At 40.9% G+C, this 21,640-nt stretch overlaps 1 protein-coding gene across 3 annotated transcripts in view; it reads right to left on the bottom strand.

Annotated features, from left to right (window-relative positions):
• Window positions 1–21,184, bottom strand: part of hdac4 (histone deacetylase 4) — a 136,753-nt gene extending 115,569 nt beyond the window's left edge. For all 3 annotated transcript variants that reach the window (XM_036004143.1, XM_031291491.2, XM_036004144.1), the window contains exons 1-2: window positions 21,021–21,184; window positions 6,994–7,255 (exon numbers count right to left, since the gene is read on the bottom strand). In XM_036004143.1, the coding sequence (XP_035860036.1) occupies window positions 6,994–7,015 (22 nt within the window). In that variant the 5' untranslated portion in view covers window positions 7,016–7,255; window positions 21,021–21,184. The remainder of the gene's footprint in view (window positions 1–6,993; window positions 7,256–21,020) is intronic.
• Between the last annotated feature and the right edge of the window lie 456 nt (window positions 21,185–21,640).

Raw genomic sequence — 21,640 nt, 5'->3', positions numbered from 1 at the left:
GCACAAAACCATAATTCAATTCTGAGCTTCTCTTCCGGCAGAAGCAAAGCTTTGAATGCTTAATAAATTCTGAAGGCTAAATTGCACACTTGTTTCATCTGGCAATGAGATTACTTGAATGGAATATTCTGGAAAACTGTGGAGAGAAAGACAATAATGAGGCAGTAATCTTATTTCTCCACAGCAGCCCCCATTGTTCCCTTAAAAAGGCTTCTGTTTAGTCTGCTTCAACTTTCATTCCCATCCGTCTTTCCATTGAGGAAAAGTTTTGCAGAGCCAAGGATAAATGAGAACAATAACATTTCTGCAGCACTCAAATGCATCAAACGCAGATAGGATGGAGCGCTATTGTGTCCCTCGGGCTCTTTGGACTATCACTAGATAGCAGCGGTGACTCTGAGCACGGGTGCAAGAATTCACAAGTGAACCGCATCACTCTTCCCAAAAAAAAACTTCTTAAATAACTTCCTCTGAATAAGCTCAACTTAACTTTGCCTCTTGCTTTGGTTGACTTCAGTGATCTTAAACGTTCAGACTGAAACATATCAATTAACACCCAAGCCTTTTCCCTGTGATGATGGGCCCTGTAAATGAGGAATCATCAGCGTGGGCCAGCAGGGGTTAAGCTCCCTTTTTGAAGATTATGCTTCACTTTCCAGTGGCCTGGCCCAGACACTAGCCACTCTCTTCTAATCCACCACTGCAGGCTTTTGATAGCTCCCACTGCGAGTCCATATTACAGTTACTGATTAAAACTGAGAGACAGAGAGAGAGAAAAAAAGACAGATAAGAAATGAGAGTGACAGAAGAGAAGGAAGGGCAAGTAAGAGAATTAAAAAATGCTCCTATTTCAGAGGGACTGAACTATACTGCAGCTGACTTTGATTACCTCTAAATCTAATGCTTTAGCTTGAAAGTGGTTACTCAATACACACTTTTACTCTACTTGAGCTTGGGTCCAACTAATATGCTTAAAATTTGCTTTAAAGGCAAATGCTGACCCAAGACACGAGAGTACAATATATTGACTTCATATTTGACAGGAAAAAGTGTCACCCGAAAAAGTGAAAGCTAACATCCTCAGAGCACTAACAGCTCAATGCTAGAGCAAGACACGGCTGTAAAACTGATGAGGAAAAACAAAATAGTGACTGTCACAGCTGTTAAAAGAAGGAACTTTAATCATATTTAATGACGTCAACAACAGTCTTTTCTGGCATTAGCTGTTTACACTCCACCATCTTTTGTAAAGCACTTATTGTGCTGTCGGCCTTCTCAATCATCCCTCCCCATCCTCTCTGCTACTGAGTAATCTCTGGGATAAAAAAAATCAACGCATGGCTGTGCTTGTCCCAAAAAAACTTGACATGAATAATTCACAACCATCTGCCATGGCTCAGCGGTCTGAATAAGACTCTGAAAAGTGAGGAGGTGCGAGTCTTGTGTTTATTTTAAAAACCAACTCCTCGCAGCCAGCGGCCCCCACCCTGTACCTCAACACTGCACTGCTGCAGCGACTGACAGCAAGACAACTGCTCTCCTACTCCCCACATACCGACCTGCTAATCTAAAAACCTGCAAGTTAAGGTGATGCGTTTCCTTTCGCCCACACCCTTACTGCTGGGGCTCTGCTCTTTTAGTTTTGTTGCATGCATGATGGTGAAGAGATGGATGAAAACACACATGCAAGTAAACTAAATGTATCCACAAGATGGAACGGTAATAGCAGAATTATCCACGGACATTCAGCCATCTATGACTAAATACTGGGGGGAAAGTATGATGTGTATTCTGGGTCTCACTGTGCAAACACACACTAGCAGGCAAAAAAAAAAAAAAAAGGCTGATTCTCTGCAAGCTGATAGCTTAAAGCACAACTATCTGCCAGCATCTATATCGTCATGAATAAGACAGGATGAAGAGGTCGGGATCACTCCAAGACTAGTAAACAATACCAACACTACTAAACCCAGCATGAGCTTTCTCTTTGGTCAGACTGTACAGGCCTCAGAGGGGTTTAACAAGCTATACAAGGCCTCCAGCAGCAGACGGCCCTTCTCTCTGTTTGCGTTCCAGGCAGGGGAGTCGCTCTGCATGACGATTCATTGACGCAAGATCCCCCTCAGCCAGGACCTGCCACCGATTACTGCCGCTGGAGAGCGGAGGGGAGGGTCTTGTTGGGATGAGAGAGTTTGTCTGTGTGTGTGTTCTAGTTTTGGCTCCAAGGCCATAAACCCAGTTCCAAAATGCCAAGGAGCATGTCAATATGCCAGCCTTTGCCACCCAAGTTTAAGTCAGACAAAAGGCCCTTCAGTGCTCTAAAATGGTGGTTCTGAGAATGGGAAATGATGATCTGTCATATATACGGAAAAGGGCTTAGCAATACTGTACAGACAGGAGGGCGACAAGGGAAAAATGAACTGCTAACAGGAGGTGAAATTAAGTCAAAGCTTCATTCCTAATTTCAGAGTTCCTCGAGGTGGAGAAAGGTCTGGCAGTCGGAATGTTATGGCTTAGTACAACATTTCAACAGACCTATCCCTCACCTATTTTTAGTGTTACAGTCGTGTATGGAAAATCTGGCTTCATTATGAATCATAAGAAATCTGTTTTCCAAAAGTGGGATTATGTTTATCCATCACTTGAAATATTGTGAATTAGTTGTTGTTTTTTTAAAGAAGAAAAAAAGGCTCCATTCCTTATTGAAACAAGATGGAAAACATGTCATGATTACATTAGTCTCGCATTGCCAGACCTTCCTCCACAGCGCTGCGGAGGAGGGTCTGGCTAGTCCACACAGAATTCTGGGATGGGAGAAAAACGTGCTCCGGTTTATTGGCATTTCTTTAAACCAATCACAATCGTCATGGGCGGTGCTAAGCGCCAGACAGAGCCACGGTACCTCTGCAAAATAGCCTCGGGAAGGAACTTGTTTTGGTGGAACATGTGTATGTTCAAAAGTTGTTTTAGTCGTGCAACAGAAAACTCAGATTGGACAGATAGTCTAGCTAGCTGTCTGGATTTACCCTGCAGAGATCTGAGGAGCAGTTAACCATAGTCTACATAAATCCACCAGAGTTTAGAACGCCAACACAAAGAATGTGGAAGGTAACGGACATCAGGCCGAAACGAGGGACATCCGGTGGAAATTTCGTCGGCAGCTGAACAATCCCGGAAATGAAACGTCATCGATAAAGACTATGATCACATTAACAACTGTGGATTCAGATTGGGACGAATTTTAAAATTGCTCCAAAAGTGGATTATTGGCCACAGCAGCACAAGCAAGTCAGATGATGTTTATGAAACCTCTCTTAATTGACAACAGTAAAATTGTAAGTTATTTTAGAATTTTTTAAAGACTTGAAGTAAAACAAATTTGTGAGGACTGAGAATTGACAGAGCCTGGGAAAGATCTGAATAGGAGGGGAGAAAAAAAAAAAAAAAAAAGGAAATGATGTCCCACTTCAAGGTTCCGCTTACATAACACAATGTATTTAAGAAAGAAGAAGAAAATCCCAGATATCTTTGGCCTGTGCCAGAGTTAACAGCTATCTGGATAGCCTGAAACCAGAAGAATTCATTCTGACGCAAACCATTTTGGCTGGGACAACACCATGTCTCTACTCGCAGCTCCAGAGAAAAGAAGGTGATGCCAGCAACCCACACCATGCCACAGAGGACCAGTAGCACCACAACAATTAATCAATGGCTATGACATCATTGCATTGAATACGACCAAGACAGCCAAAGCATGATGGGTAAGGGAGGACACAATTGGCCCTTTGTCCATTCTGCAGTTGAGAATGAGGAAGACCAAGATCTGCACCATGGTTGTGTTTTAATAAAAAGGGGGTTTTAGACGGCCTCATGGGTCAAGGTCTAGCACACCAGGGAATCCATTTTTGAGCACACAAAAGAGAAACCTACTGTGAAATATAATGTATGACCAGTAAACAGACCGTATGATTGTCATGCATGTGAAGAGAGACATCACAATGTTGTTGGAATTTCCTAAAAACTAATTGTCGTGCAAAGCCATGAATTAGAATGAAATAAATGATATTAAACTTGAATTTGTGGACCAGTGCCTTTCTATAAATCCATCAACACTGCACAGATCAAACAACAGCTTTACTCCCACGTGACCAGGAGATGCAGGAAAAACAACAAATCTTTATCTGAAAGAATCACCAATAACCTCTTGTTGAACTGGTAACTACATCAGTACTTGGAAGAATACATACCATGTGTAACCATGGCCCAAATAGAAAAAAAAGAAGAATTGACAACTTTCTTCTTAAGCCAATATACAGTGCAGGGGTAAAGATTGTACTTAACTGGTCTACTGCTGCTTTCATTAAAAGGGGCTAAGAAGACTAAACCTAACCCTAGATGGTTTTATGGAGACCTACTGTATAGTAGGGAAGAGTGACGCACACAAACAAAGCAGCAAAAAAAGACTTTGCTTGATACAACTTGACAAGTTAAAAAATAGGAATTCAGCAACATCTTCAATTAAAACTGACATTTAGCTGAAGGTAACAGCTTTACTCCCATTTACTTCAGAGCGTATTTTTCTGCATCATTTTTTTTTTCTTGGGTGAGCACGGGTGCAAATCAATTAGGCCGATTACAAAAATATATCCTTGGACAAACGTGCCTTCTCCTAGACGCCACTGTGTAATTGCTGTTTAAACAATGCAACATGCTGGAGTTAGTCGCTTTGCCAACTTTCAACTCAACCATTTTCAATTACTCTAGAAGATTGAAGAGCCTTGGTAGAAAATGCTAAATCAAAACAGGAGGTTTGGTCTGTTCGCCAAGGTGCATACAATTATCAACAACCTAATCAAAATGGAGCGAGGCTACAAATCTACATTTTCAACATTACTGTGCTCTGTAAATAAAAAACAAATAATAGAGAAATGGAATTCGCTCAACTTGTGCCTTCAGACTCCACAATAAACATTGCAGTGTTCAAAGGTCAGCTTTTCAATAAATACTAAACAAAACCCCTAATTAGCCTTTAATAACTTTGCTCAGACATCAACAAAGAGAATTTTGTCAGAAGCAGGGTTTTAGTTACCATTCTTTACAAAGAATTGGAACAAAGAAATGGAACAAGTCGTCTGGTTCTCAAAAGAGGAAACCATTTTACTCAGAATGAAACTGCATTAAGCCATACATGCCTAATGCCTAAAAACACAGCATGCATGAATAAGCCTGATAAAGTGCTTTGTTGTTTAGTAACTCAGTGGTTTTCCGAGCATTTTCATTTATAAAACATGTAGCACAACTGAAAAAATGAATACAGAAGACACTAAAAACACACTATAGACAATATAAACACACCATAGACAGAACAAGTCTTCATCACAAGTGAACACCCATATAAAATTTTGTGGCCATCAATATACCAGTGTTTCCTCTGTGTTGATTTTACGGTGGCGGCCCACCACGGTAAAGTTTCTGCCGCCACGGTATCAGAAATAGGGCAGACGCACAACTGGGTTTCCGCTATGTACACCGCGCACCGCCGCTCCTTCAGCTGTTTATGAAAAGTCATGAAGTCGTAATTACACGACTCTGCAGAGCCGTCTGCTCTACTGAACTCAAGCGAACTGTCATCCGCTCTCTCTCCCCTTTGAGGGTAAGCAACTGGAACAGTGACAGGACGTCATCACTCGCAAAGTCATGGCAACCAAATAAACAATAGGGCAAGTACTACTTGTCACTCAATCTTAAAGCGTAACTCTTGCCAAAATGCAACCTAGGGTCTTTTTGTGAATGTACCCGAGTCAAACTTTAGTTTAAAAGCATATTTAGGATGGAATCGCCACTTTTAAGATTTACCGTATTTTCCTTTTTCGGTCAAATGGCCTTTTGAATGGGAGTGCTAGGGGCACTTTTATGCTAGCCTCAAAATAGCTATTTTTAAAACACTAAGAAGGCTCGACACAACATGAAACTTTGCTCTAAGTATCACCAGGGGCTCTACACCTTAACAAAAGCATTGACAACATTGTTTGTGTACCCAGAGTTTACTAAAAAGAAAGGTTTTGAGCAACTCACTGTAGCTGTTGTTTCCAGTCGCCGTCTATCGAGCCAGTCAAAAATAGTCGAGGGAGGAGGGTAAAGATGGAAAGCTCCTAAAGCTTAGTTCCATATAAATGCACGGATAATTTGTTGTTTTGTCATTAGTGAAACACAATATTGACCTTGTAGTTGAAAAAGGAGCCTCATATAGGAATGACATTTCCTCCTATGGAGTCCGTTCATTCGCATTCAGAGATCACCTATTTTTGACTGGGAAAATGGCGGATAGCGTAAACAACAACTGCTAACGTGAGTTGCTCAAAACCTTTTTTAGTAAACTCTGGGTACACAAACAATGTTGTCAATGCTTTCGTTAAGGTGTAGAGCCCCTGGCGATACTCAAGCAAAGTTTCATGTTGTGTCGAGTCTTCTTAGTGGTTTAAAAATAACTATTTTGAGGCTAGCATAAAAGTGCCCCTAGCACTCCCATTCAAAAGGCCATTTGACTGAAAAACGAAATACGGTAAATCTTAAAAGTGGCGATTCCGTCCTAAATATGCTTTTAAATGAAAGTTTGACCTGGGTACATTCACAAAAAGACCCTAGGTTGCATTTTGGCGAGAGTTACGCTTTAAATCACCAGTTTCAGGTAACGGCACCCTATGGTACAGTCTATTTGCTGGATGGTTTCAAGGTAACGGTCGGTAGCTAACATTAGCAGATAAGCCCGTTGACAGCAACGTTATTGATCATATTTTGGCACAATGTTTCTGAACGTAGTAGTGGTCATAGTGACTGAAAGTGTCATGTGAGATGCTAAAAAGAAACCACACGCTGTTTTCAGGTAACGTTACTTTTTGACGTTCAACAACCAGTCAAAGCTACAAACTACACACTACACGTGCACAGAAAAGCACAAGAGCTTGTGAAATTCTAAATGTTTTCACATCTTACCTGATCGACTGTGAGAGCTCATGGTTATGGTTGTTGTTGCCAGGCAGACTTGACAGGGGCGGAGAGGTGAGCAGTGAGGCTGTCAGTGCATCTCCGTGGTGGCGGCAGTGACCACCATGTATTTCCCAGGCAAGCTGGTGCTGCCAGGTGGAGGCGCCAGGCCAAAGAGGGACAGAGAGCAGTTGTTTCTCAAGGCTTCATCACACCGAGCCACAGGTGGAGACCTCAGTGGTGTGTTGTGACAGGATTCCTTCCAGTCAGGCTGTGAGAGGTGGATGCAAAAAAAAAAAAAAATAAGTGTTTTCATACGCATGGGGAATTCCAGATAGAAGCTCATATGCCAATTCAAAACAAACATACAGGACCATATTCTAAATCAGGACTTGGTGTCCTGTAGACTTTGTATTTCCTCCCTGCAGTTATTGAGCCAAAACTTCTCTGTGTTTACCTGAGGTCATGTGCGGTACTTTAAAAGGCCAGAGGGGATCAAAGACCAGGGGCCCGTTTCTGGAGTCTAACCCTGAACTCTGAGTTGATTGACACCGAGATGGGTTTCAGAACAGCTGATTAGAGTTGGTTCAACCCACTCAGAGTAGGTTCACTCAGAGTTAAAGCATGTGCACCACCACTATAAAAAGGCAGCATGAATGGAGCCATGATACTACGATTCACCATGGTAACAACCACAAACGGAAATACTCATGAGCATATACAGCGAGTTTGAACATGTATTTCGTTAAAAAAGCAACACAGCGGCTGCTGCAAAAGAGAGAGAATATGCGTGGGAGAAAATTGCTGCAAGAGTAAATGCGTAAGTTCCAATATATAGTAGTAATTAATTTCATATTTAATCATAGGTATGATATTACTGGTGAAATGGTACTGAACCCATAATCTATTTCATTTAGGTGCAATACTGCGGGCGAAAAAGTCCTAGGCCTACTAATCCATTCTGAGGCTGCAGCACCATCATTACCAGAATTATAATTCATAATCTTTTATTTTAAGGGTTTACATCATTCACCTGCAATACTGTGGAACTCCTTTTTAATGGCTCTTACTGGTTTGTGTCCAGGGAACACTACAAAAACGTTTAAAACACATTTCAGAGCGAGTCACATTCTTCTGACGGCGCTTTGCTCTAGTGGCTTTACTAAAATGTTCCGCATCACCATGTAAAGAAAACTGCCGTTTGCAAAAAAAAAATAATGTGACACAAATAATCTGCTGGGATGTAGAGCATGTCCACGATGGGTGACGTTAGTGATATGAGGACAGATAAGGTTATGTAGGCTACATAACTGATAGACTGGGAAGAAAAACGATACCACTCAAATAGGTAGTTATCTGGAAATTTAAATGCGTCTATAGTCGGGGCCTCAATATCATCTCCCTACTTATGTTTAACTCCCTGCGGAGTAATACAGCTTCTTCATCAACGGGATCGTCCATAAAAGGATATGCCATGTTTTGAGAAAAAAAACGTTTTATAGTCTGCCTAACACAGTTAATAAACCAACCCTGTTTTTTTATTCATGCAGATAACAAACTGCGCTAAAATGCACCTGATACAGACTGAATGAATGAATGAATGAAAGAGCGGGAGGAGACTGAGAGAAACTCAAGGTTTATTGATGAAAACCTGCTCCCGACCAGGTTAGGTTCACAGGCTCAGTTACCATAGTAACTGACTCTATATATAACCTCCCTTTCTGAAACAGAAAACCCAGAGTTTCCCTCATCTCAGGGTTCACAAACTCAGAGTTTTCACTAAACCTGCTTTCTGAAACGGACCCCTGCAGGTCACCAGCCTTCAAAGAAACTGATGATACCCTGTGTTTCATAATAAACTTTGTCTCTATGACCCTATATGCATATGCATAAATCCCTGCCAGCCACAGGAGTCCAGTATCAGTCACAGCCAACGACAACAATTGGGAAAATTGTTTTATTATTATGAGTACAGTAAATATGTTGAAACTCATTACAAGTATTACCTCTGTTGTTAATAAAAAAATGTGGTTTATTGTGGGCAAGAGAAAAAAAGAAGTGATGATAAACAGCCCTTGTTTTCTCCAAGTACAAGTTTTTATCAAATAAATATGGTTTCGTTTGGACCATCTGGATTTACTACAATCACAGCTTGTTTACATAATTGAAATGTAACTGCTAGCACTGCAAGTCACTGTCTGTGCTGTTACCACACCCAGTCAGGCAAAGTATTTGAATGTGGTCTAACAGCGAAATCCAAATGCTACAAACATAAACTAATGTTCTTGAGAAACTAATTAACTAATTCTGGCACAGCTATAAACCCAATTGAAAAAGCTTTCCAAGAGTTTCAACATTTCTAAGCTTCTAATGACATTACTAGATCTTTACTTCCACAGCTTGCATGGTCAGCTGTGAAAGTCAGGCTCTTCCCTGTAAATGAAATGCAACATGCAAACGCTGTCTTGTTGCATGTCTCATAGTAACGGTTTGTATAACCGGTTTCCCTTTTTAAATAAGGAATAGATTACTGCCGCCTGCTGGCATGGAGAGTTATTTCCTCTAACGCAAGTGCAGAACGTACATGCTAGTTAGCCGTTGACTGTAGTAGCGGGTCGAGCCGCGCCGAAAACGAGTGCATGCTAGAAATAGGACCGACGCCTATTTTTCAAGCGACACGCAAGCGTGTTGGAAGCGTTTCCAGGCAAAATAGAACAGGAAAAGATGTTTATATGTCATTTTGACATGAATACATTTAATAAATGACAAAAAAAAAAAAAAAAAATATATATATATATATATATATATATATATATATATATATAAATAATATTTTCAAATATTGCACCTGTCAATACAGAACGAAATATTCTGTAGCCTATTTTGCCGTCAATACTGCCGACGTTGTCTTTGCTGTAATCAAATCAGTATATATTTATGTTTAACATGAAGTATACTACGGCTTGAGTGCAGTAAATCAATGTTGTGTACAGCCAAGGCTAGCAGCAGCGTTTCTGGTGTGCAAAGACATAGAAAACTCCACGCAGCCGCAACGCAACTGAGTTGCTGTGTTCCGGAGGTGCTGCGACCCCCGCGAGCAATTGCTGCCATTCAAGTCAATGCTTGATATTCCACCAGCGGCGCCACGATGCGTCCCAGAAGCGTGCGTGAAGGGCTCTCCGCTAAAGATACGCGCCAGGTCTATTTTCGCGCGAGCCGCGGGCGGTTTGGACAGCCTGGCAGGAAGTGAAACAGCGAGAGTATCCAGTCAATTTACCATAAGACACCCCCCAATATCTTATATGTCTCCTTTACAACACCACGGACAACGAGAGATTCATCTTGGAGGTGGAAAAACATAATAGGCTACGACATAACAGATCTTTCTTTTTAAGGACAACACCAGAAAATAGAAGGCATGGAGTTTAATAACAGGAGTGCTTGGAGTGGAAGGTAGATATGAATAGCTTAACAAACACGAGATTGTTCTGTACTTGTAGAGACAATAAAATCTGTGAGTTGAGCAGCAAGACGCTCCACTTCTGGTATGGCGCGTGGCGGACGATGGAACAAAACCGGATGCAGCACAGACGCGCCTGATGGAGAATCGGAGTAAGACTTACTTCAGAGTCATTAGCAGAAGAGAAAGAGGAAGAAAACCTCTCATACTGTCTGGTGTGTGTGTGTGTGTGTGTGTGTGTGTGTGTGTGTGTGTGTGTGTGTGTGTGTGTGTGTGTGTGTGTGTGTGTGTGTGAGATACAATCGAAACCGCAAACCATATGTAAACACACACACTTAAAAAGGGAAGCCTCTGGCTATTCAACGCTAACAGGCAGAAGCTAAAACTCACCTCTGTCCACCAACAGGTGTCAACAGAGCTGAACACAAACAAGTGGTAATGAGAGCTGCAATCTGTCACTAGAAATACCACAGAGGCTACAATAAAGTGCCTATGTGCTCTCAAATACACACAGTCTCTTTGCTGTCGCCATCACTTTAAAGCTGTTGAACTGAATTACTGTCACAGGAATGAGTTCAGTGGAAAGAAGGTGCAAGCATTGCATGGCCAAATAAAATCTCATGGAAACACGCTGCTGCCAGGGTTCTCCAGGGTCTTACTTCACTTATCAGAAATTATCGTAGAAGAAAAACAGTCCCTGAAGTAATTGGCAAATTTAACGAAGGCCCAGCTCATTCATTAGTGTCTAATGTAAAGAAATAAAGTGGAGGAATATTACGATATCTTACATTTTTAAAGACACTGAAGTGCAGGGGAAGCAGAATGCAAACATCAGTGTGTTGCTGTGACACTGTGCTAGCTCATGTATGGCGTATGGCATCTCACGGCATTTAGCGCTCTCCCTTTCTATGTTTACCGCACACGCACACAAAGAAATAAACTAAAAATGAATTGTGCAGGCAAAACCACGCCTTTTCTGACGCCATCAACCTGCAGTTTGTGGCACTGGTCAGCTGTGCTTTTTAATGTTCCTTTCATATGATTTCACTGTCTTTGCAATTGTAACTGTTCTTCAGGGACCCTATTAAAAAAGGAGTCTTTGTACAACACTGCAGGTATTTTTAACTGCACTGTAGAACAATAAAAGACACCACCTGTTGATCGTGTCTCATTTCCATTCTTAAGATTGGATGAGATTTATTGTTCTCGTGCAGCAAAGTTTGAACCTGGAATGGTTTCGTGGTGCTTGACAGGAAAACAGCTCTCAGGACCCTATAATGGACTTCATTTCCCAAGCACTCTGAGCGCTGCCGGGAGTAATCACCATGGCATAAAAATAACATGTGGTCGAGTAGCAAGCAGTAAACAACAATTAAGAGACCCCTTGCGTAGCTCATGAAATGAATCATTGGAAATGCACTTGTGCCATGAAGACAGCTTCAGCCTCTCAGCCCTAATTGACTATGAATAATTCAGCTGGCAAATGGGATTAGCAGCACCGCCAGTATGCTATTGATTGACATGTTCCTGATTTTTCTTTGTTGTCTGCAAAAAATGGTTGAGGTGCAGAGTCTTTACAGTGAGCGATATTAGCATTGAAAGAATCAACTGGAATCTGGGGGAAAGAAAAATCATTGCATCTCGCTGCTGACAGAGGGCAGGGACAGAATATTGCAATATGCTGTCGCTGGTTCAATTGACGGCGTGACTGTGTCAAACTGAACCTTCCTTTCGAAGGGGGGAGGTTTTAAGTCAGCGTGACACAGGTGACATGAGAGTAAAAGTGGGTAAGTAGGAGAAGCATGGCAGAGGGGAGCGAGTGAGCACACGTTTGAGAAGAGAAAGTGAAAGGACCAGCAGTAACACAACACAGTCTGCTGCTTGTTCACGTTTGCAAGTGAACAAGGCCGGCTACGACCACAGGACATCACATCAATCAGCTGAACGGGGGACAAGATGAGGACCACAGGCATCGAGTGGCACAAGGGGATTGTTTTCCTTTATACGGAGCTCTGACGGTCTGGGCACAATTAAGAGTATAGCCACGGAACACAGCAGCATCCACCTGTAGGCCCTTCACTTTTATTTGTAAGATTGCCGGATAGAACTGAATATGTCATAGTGGCAAGCAAATAACGCAAGTGTTTAACATGGTGAAGAGAGCGCTGGCACCAAAACCAAAAATGCTATGAAGTCAAAGGCCTCCCATACAAATTCTTCCAAATTAAGTCACTTTAAAATACATTTGTAATACAGGAATCTGCTGGATGCTTGTTTTGCATGTTAAAGCTTTGGTACACAAATGATCAACTGATTCTTTTCCTGTCTTTTTTCAACTCTGCAACAAAATTCAGTTAAATATCAACGAAGCTCTGCAGAAATACACAATGGAGAGTAAGTATTTCAAACCAACAATATGCCTGAAAATCCATTTTCTCTGCCTCATCTGTAGAAGTTACTGGCAGCAGACAAGCTGAAATGTATTACCTACAAAAACAGAGGTCATCCTTAAAATGAATAAACCAACACCAGTTTGACTGATATTCGCTTGAGTGCACCGATAAAAAAAAAAAAAAAACAAGACAGAGATATCTGCTTAATAAGAGCCGGTAAAATTGCCTAAGTGATAAGGAAAGGTGCTTCAATGCTTGCATGAGTGTAAGTGTTGTCGGATTCTCCTTGCACCCAATTGTCTTTATGAATTCTCCTTCACATCTTTCCTTGACCTCGTGATGTTTTCCATTGGGGTTAAGGAAAAGGGGTTAGTAAAAGGCATTGGAGGTCATTTTTTTACTAGTCTAGCCCTGGAGAGAGATGTGGGATTTGGGATTAAAAGTATTGGTATCGAACATGGCATACCATGATGAAGCACTTGGACTAGCCCTGTCTGTTGTTGATATATACAGTAAAAGTGAGCTGTGGAATCTTAAGTTAACCTTCAAACACTTCATTATATAACTGTAGTCATGGTGAACAGACAAGTGTGAAAATGTTTTTACATGGCATGAAATTAGACATATCTTTTTCCCCGTGGTAGTGTTCACTGCTTCTGTAGATTTGTCTTTTAGTTTGACAGACTGTCAACTGCCTCAGTAACAAAATGGACACAGTGATAAAACACACACGCACACACACACGTCTGTTGATTTTAATGGACAACCATACACCCATGTGTTGTTACCCTGGCAACAAAAGGCCAACTATTCTAAGTCAAATAAAAAGCAGGAAGTAGCATCTTTCCATGCAGTGTGCCAAGTACTGTGAATGACAAAAGCCCACTCAACTTCCCTTTATTTATTACTAACATTCTTTCAATGTCACTACCACTCTTATACCCATGTATTTAACCCTCTGAGGGTATTTTCAGACACACAGATAATGTTGGCATGCGCTGACATTGTATTCAATTGGAACAAATGTAGGCTAAGCAGTATTTTCAAAAAAACCTGACTTTTTGTATTTAGCACAAGGTCCGCTACAATAATGTCTAAGTAGAATGTATTAAATTATTGTACTTTTTTTAAACAACTGGTAAATAAACCTCAAATCCTTTGACCAGAGGGATTAGTGACAACAGCAAATGCAATGTCAACTCCTGCTAGCAATGTTTGTCTGAGATATGTATACATGGCTATCTGACCTATCACTTCATCTTTCAAGCTGTTCTGTGATCACTGGGAGATGCTCGCAAGTCAGGAAGACCTAGCTCATACAGACCTCACACCGCTGATTAGCAGATCACAAAGGGAGAGACAGGGTGGAAGAAACGGGGAGCGCTACCACAATAGGAAGGACCAACAGTTTCAAAAACCCATTCGCATTCCCCCGGCGTCAAATATCGACCGTCTTATAACGCAGCTTTTGGAAAAGAATCCAATCTGCAATTGATATTGGATAGGCCGATTCTATTAATATCAACTGTGATCACAATTTTCCCTTAGAAGTCTTTAATTCAAAAGACTTCATTTGTCCCCGAGGGGCAATTTGAAGCACTGTCTGATTGGGACATCTCACTGAAATCCACCTTTCCTATCTTTATGCAAGCAGGGAAATGTATCTAATTTGTCTTAAGTCTTAACAACCAAAGTATGTACAGTGTTTGCAATATTGAAAACTTCAAATTGATTTTGGCCCTTGCACGCCTCACATACACAGCCAAAAAGAAAACTTTAAAATCAGTTTTCAATCTGTAAGAGAGAAAAATAATGCTAAACTGTCAACATGTGGGTAATTCTACATTTGTTATTAAAATGTAACATGTCAGGGGATCATTGCGGCCCCTGATTGAGTTTGATGATCCGGTAGGGGGTAGGGTGCCGGGATGGTTTGCGCAGTCCTGCTGGTTGAGTGTGCCTGTGCACCACAGGATCCTGTCACCAAGCTCGTTCCCAACACTACAGTGCCATTAATAGACTTAATTAGTAACTATTAGCGTGATATCCACAACATGTCCACTAACAAGGATGCCTTTCCCAACTGCCAACCGCTTTCAATACTTGCTAACTGAGATTGGGGAGCTAGATGGGTTCAACACCAGGACAAGGTACTGGCAGAGCACAAAGGACCTAAACCAGTTTATTATTGGGGTTGTGAGGCACAACAAGGTATAAAGGTCTGAATCTGGGAGAATGATTTGCAGCCATTAACTCATTTGGTAACCACAAGGAATCATCAAGCCTCAAATCACATCAGCTGAGGCTGAGAGCTTCTGTATAGCTGCCCATTAAAAGCTCTGTGTCACTTCTAGTGCTTGAATCTTCCTCTTGTCTACTTTAACTGCTTCTCTGTCTCTCTGGCCAATATCCAACTTCCTTTTTTGTATTAAGTTGCACAACAGTAAGCCTAATGAGAAAAGGTGAAGTAACTGTGTAATGATTAATTTCATTGACCTTGGTGTTTTATGTTTACTTGAACAAAACAATTAAAAAAATAATAATTCAAACTGGATATGGCCCATGTCATTTTGCTGGTTTAGACCAGTGGTTCCCAACCTGGTGTCCGGCCACGCTCAAACGGGTGCCATAGATCACAGGGGGTGCGCAAGGCTTTGTCTGCTCTGAGGTTGTCAAAATTTTGATTTTCACATATTAACTAAAATCATAATAACAAATCATTTATGCAAAAGTCTGTATATAAAACTGAGATACATGTTTTTGTCCCCACCGAAAAACGGTTGGCTTCACCTGATTGGAGGAACGCTTCACTCGTGAGCTGTCTGCTCCCAGATTAAAAAACAGACCAACATGGCAGCTTATTTGGAAACTTTTGCTTATTTTATGAAAATAGAATGTGTTTCTGAATACATTTTAGGCAAAAAATAAGCTATGCAGTTACTGAATCTGTTTTCGTTTTAGATTGGCAACAGTCACTTTAAAAGATTTCAAGAGTTTCGAGAGGCAGCGAGTCGAGCTGGAGGTAGCCTGGACCTCAACTTTATGCAAATTAGGAGCGGGCAACTCGAGCAACTAGCTAGCTCATCCTCGTTTTTCCTGCGGTCAGAGCATCACTATTTTATGAATGAAACATGTCTGAGAAACGTAAAAGTGCTGATGATACTCATCAGTGTCGAAAAAGACAGTGAGGCTATATCTGGAGACTTAATTTTGGTTTTAGTGCCGGTGTGGTTTTAGACAGGTCTGGGCATGTGTCATCTGTGGCGAGAAGCTAGCTAATGAGAGCATGAAGCCAAGCAAAAGTAAACAACACACCTAGGAGACTATCGGGCAGGGGGGGGGAGGCTTCAAGGAAAAACGTTTTGGGAACCGCGGGTTTAGATTAGAGATGGCCCGATACCATTTGTTGCTTCCCGATACCGATTCTGATACCTGAACTTGCGTATCGGCCGATACCGAGTACCGATCCGATACCAGTGTGTCATATATTTTATTATGTTTTAACAGCTGTATACTACTATCCCTGTATGGATGTGATATGATTTCTATCTTTGTTGTCGGTCTGGCTCAGGTTAAACTCTTTGTGAAACATGAACAATGAACGCCCCAGAACTTTCTTTCATTATCCAGTTTGACAGTCAGTTATAACGGAAAAAGAACATAAATAAACTACTTTAACATAGATTTTCTTTAGGGCTTTATTATGTGGTATCTGATCGGTGCATTAACTCCAGTACTTCCCTATACCGATCGGTATCGGCTCATCTCTAGTTTAGATGATTGGCAGAGAAAAGTGGTTACTAAAAGGCTGTGGTGAAACAACTGATTTCCTCAAGTTTCATTAAAACTGTATTAGTGGCATATCAAAAGTTGCGTGTATTTGACAGACTAACACCTACACAAGGACTGAGAACAAAGACACAATAATATGTTGAATGGCAGTTGGGGTGAAGGGAAGACCCTGCCAAGCAGTTTACAAATTCCTGCTGGGTGAATGTGACTTGTGCATGACAAGGTCCTGTCACCTCATTTGTCCCTGAGCACAACAGTGACATTAAACGACCCCATTAGTATCCATTAGTGTGACAACATCAACTAAACGTCCTCAAACAAGCAAGCTTTCTCAGTGCCAGCTTGTGCTAAATGATCGACGGAAGATGGAAAGTCAGGTCAGGGCACAAAGCACGATGGAACTGAGCTAAATTAGCTTATTAATGAGATTGCAAGAGGCAAACTTAGGGGCAAGTAAAGAACAAGAGGGTAGTGATGTGAAAATCGACCCATGACAGATCAGTCTAATGAGTTGGATTAGATTCAAAGGCAAGGTATCTTAATATCATAAGTGAAGTAGAACAGTAATATCCTAATACATTTTTTTATTTTTTATTATTATCTCAATAGCAATATGTAAGTGGCTTTACTAAAAATGTCAAAATTGTATACTAAAACAAACTTGTACTTTTTCACTGATTTAGACATGATGAAAGTAAACCATACTATCTTTGGATGAGTATTTTTAACACTAAATTGTGATGCTTTTCATTCTTTCTCTCAGTTAAAAAAAAATATATATATAGAGAGATATTAAGTCTAACACAGTAACCGTGGTTGTACTTGCCATCTATGCTGATCTATTCAGTCTCATTACTTTGAGTGGTAAGCGCGATACATTTCTGGCAAACAATGCCAGTGGCAAAAGTCTGAGTCTATGTCATCAGAAGTTATGGATTTTAGCTTTAAAAACAACTTCACTGCAAAATCAATCTCAGGCTAAATGAATCTCTCTGTCACAAGGAGAGATGGAGGATGAAGACGTAAAAGTTCAAACAAGGTGTGACAGAAGAGAATTTTAATTGGAGACATAATGAAGTGGTAAGAGGCGATGGAATTGATTTACCTATGTGACATAGACTTTAATGCTGCAAAGCAGCGTGAAGGGAAACTATCTTCTATGCCAAGACTCCTTGGACTGAAAATAAATGTGATTATTACATATAAACCTAAAATATTTCTATACCTGGCTATGTGAAACTGGCTTTAAACATTGCAGGTACCCGTCTACTGTCTTCTATTATGCATGTGCATCAAAATCCCACAAGATATAATTAGTAGAGACTTTAGTTTCACAAATGTGAACACACACACACACACACACACACACACACGCACACACACACACACACAAGCAAACTTAAAATATGAGGCTGTTACTTCAATTTACTGCAGGTCTTCAAGCCACCATGAGGGTTTCTTAGAAGAAAGTCACTCTGAAAAACTGATAAAAAAAAATTAAAAATCCTTCAATGTACCTTGGTATCCATTTTTGTTGTTAGTGGAATTTTTTTTACACAAGTTAGGTGTGTGCATTTAGTGTTAGTAAGATTTTTTTTCCAACTGTTTAAAATGTCAGGTGTTACTGTCAGTTCCTTAAAATCAAAAGTAGAGGAGCTTCTTTCTAAACTCAATTTTGCACAAATATTCAACAATCACACAAAGAGAAATCAGTTAAAAGAGGCAGAAGTATTTATCTCTCCACCATCTGTAGCGTAAAAAGACCACAACGCTGACATGTTACATAAGGGGGGGGGGGGGGCAATGCCTGTCTAAATGAGCTTTATATTATAATAAACATTAAACATTTGGACCAACTACTCCACCTGAGGATCTCAGTTGTGAAAAGCCAACTCACGTGAAACGGGACAAGTATCCAAGCCGTATTTATAATTGGAGAAAAGAAATGTTTGTTAGTAACTGGTATAATGGGAGAGAGTGGTTGCAGTCCTGGGTAAAGGCAGACACAGCTTTCTGTTTCCCTAGTAGGAAATGTTAGCATGTGCCAATGTTGATTCAACTTTCACCATAAAGGGATATTGCAATTGGAAGCATGCGATTGGATCTAAGAAAGGCTTTCACAAACGTGCTACTTCTGAAGAGCATCTGATCTGACACGTGGTAGGATTTTACAAACGGCTTGGCTGAATACTCAAACCTGATTGGTCTAAAGGTGGGCATTAATTCTCGGTCAAGGGACACCTCCTTTCACCAAACTCATTTCAGTGTTTCAGGACTTTTTGAAGCTATACATAGTCAGACAGGTCTGTCTGACTATGTATAGCTTCAAAAAGCCAGAGAGACTCAAATACATTCCTCCTTGTATGAATAACCACACTGAATCCCTCCCTTCTCACTCACTGCTTGGTATAACATCAACAGACAAATGGCTAAAATGTAGCTGTTTTCACAGACTGACAGTGCAAAGAGATGGTCTGGTGAAAGGAAAAAAGAATATCGGACACAATGCCGACAAAGATGATCCTGTTTTACTTCTGCTTCAAACAGGACTCTGCTCTCCATAGAGTCATCCTTTGAGAGGAGCACCCTGAGCCAATTTTTTTTTTAGAGGGGCTGCTGTGACCTTGTTCCTGTGGGGCCTGGAGTTTACGAGAGAGCAACAGCAGTCCTCCAGAGCTTGTAATGCTGAGGGAATAGTTTCCACTAGTTAAGGCTTAAAGGAGTCTTAGAGCAGAGGCACAGCTGCTGCTCCGACACCAAAGTTATCTTCAGATTCGCCGCAGTTAAGGGGAAAGTTAAGAGAAAATATTGAGTTTTTGCATCACTTATTGTTGTGAATGGTATTAGACATCCAAATGAAGCCTTTACATTGTTTAAACCCCACTTTCAGATTTGTGAACCCTTTATTTTATTAATGAAGGCTGATTTTACTGTGTTTTCTTCATTCAGACAACCACAGACCAGGTCTAGCTTAAAAACCCCTACTGTACATTTACACTTGTCAAACCTTGACTTCCATTTCAGATTTAGGAAAGGTTTATTCTATTTGTGACAAAAGAAAAAAGGACAATGTCACTGCTTTTTTTCTCTCCATCTACACCACATCAAACCTGCAGGTCCAGATTAAAAAAAAAAAAAAAAACAGTACTACACTTGCCGAATATATTAACCCATAGAAGCTAAAGACTGTTTAGAACACAGTTTCTGATTTGTGAAACCTTAATTCCATTTGTGAAAATAGAAACAATTACATTTTTCATCCAGACCACATTCTGAACAGGTCTAGATGAAAAACTATTTTACTTACTTATTAGACTAATAGATAGAATTAATTTCATTAATAAAATAAACGTTTCACAAATCTGAAAGTAGGTTTAAACAGCTGTAAGGCTTTAACAAGGATGTCTAACGGAGAATCATAATATTAACTTTCTCCATAATTGCCGAATCGGAAGCTGCGAACTGGAAACTAACTTCAGCGTCGCCCTGCTGCTGCTCTCTTGTGTTTACACTTCATGAAGACACAAGTTTACACCCAAAGCTGTGGCAGCGGCGGTTCAACCTCAGCAGAAACCTCCATCAAACACATAGTGCTTTCTCCTCTTTTTCTTTCTCTCTCTCTCTCTGTCTCTCTCACACACACACGCGCGCCCAAACAGGTACTATAACTGTTATTTGAAGAAAGGTGTGTAACGTTAGAGGATAATTTTGAGCCGAGGTAACATTACTAGGAGACAACCTTTTACTGCACTAGTAGGCTACAGTTCAACGTGTGACGTACCTGACTGTCAAAAAAAGAACTGGAACTAGTGACACATTTCCCCAATACTTCTGTTAACTCTCACTCACTCACACTTGGAAGGAAAACAACATGACAACGTATGGAGCTGTGCTGCAGCACCACTCATAAAAGGAAAGTGCAAAGTTGTTTTGTTTTTTGTTTTTTTTGGGGAGAATAGTATCGTCCGCTGTCCATGAACGTCACTTTTCCGACATGAAATCCTGTTTCAGACGAGTTTGAAACAATATAGCTAGCTTAACAGTGGGATTAAAGTCCTACTCAAATCGAGCAGCTAAAGTGGCGCGGTGTTGCACAACACGTATAGTCGACAGCTGTTTGTTTTTTTAAACCACCCCAAATTGGTAATACTGAACCACAATGCCTGTATTGGCAACACTTTCCATCTGCTGAATATAAATTAGCCAACGATACGAAAAGAAAAAGTCAAGTGAAGAAGAAAGGAGTAGGCTAACTGAGTTTGACTCCGAGGAGGAACAGCGCAGACACCTAACGTTACAAGATAAACATACTTTTTGAGACATGGTTGCACGTCCAAGCCAAGGAGAAGACTGTTTACTAGTCTTTTACAAAGACAGAAAATAAACACTACCTGAATTGAGCACCCCTGAGGGCAAATGGCTATTTCCCCTCCAGTCTTCAGGAGCATCCACGGGCAGGGTTTTAGGACCCGTCGGTACTGTAAAAATCATTTAGCCAACAGCTCCGCCATACTGAATCAATCACGTGTGGGGACGACCTCCTGTATTTCCGTAGGAGGCGGGGTCTGCAGGACAGGATGACAGGACAGGATGACTGACAGCTGAGAGGAAAATAATGTCAATGAGAGTGGATGCATGAATGAAGTCTGTCATTTTGCTTTCCATGTTGTTGAAGCAGACAATATGCCACACAGGTGTGTATCACTACTGTTTGTGTCTTCCTTCTTCCAAATCAGCATTGAGTCACACTGAGACATAAATGTTTAATTAATGTGGGCTTCTTATGTTTGGGGTTTCCAAAGTGTGGTCCGGGGACCCTAGGGAGCTTTGAGAGGTTTCCAGGGGGTCCACAACAAAAAGGGGAATACTTTATTTTTACTATAATTCCATACGTAACAAAATGACAGAATGCATGACTGTCATGGGTTTCATACACTTTCTGTAATAAAAAAAACCTGGGACAAAATCTATTTACATTGGGGGTCTGTGGTCTAATTTATGTCAGTTTAGG

The sequence above is a fragment of the Sander lucioperca genome, chromosome 8 (assembly GCF_008315115.2).
Source record: "Sander lucioperca isolate FBNREF2018 chromosome 8, SLUC_FBN_1.2, whole genome shotgun sequence".
NCBI lineage: Eukaryota > Metazoa > Chordata > Actinopteri > Perciformes > Percidae > Sander > Sander lucioperca.
Note: the sequence above shows the minus strand (reverse complement) of the source record. Positions and strands in the feature narration are given on the sequence as shown.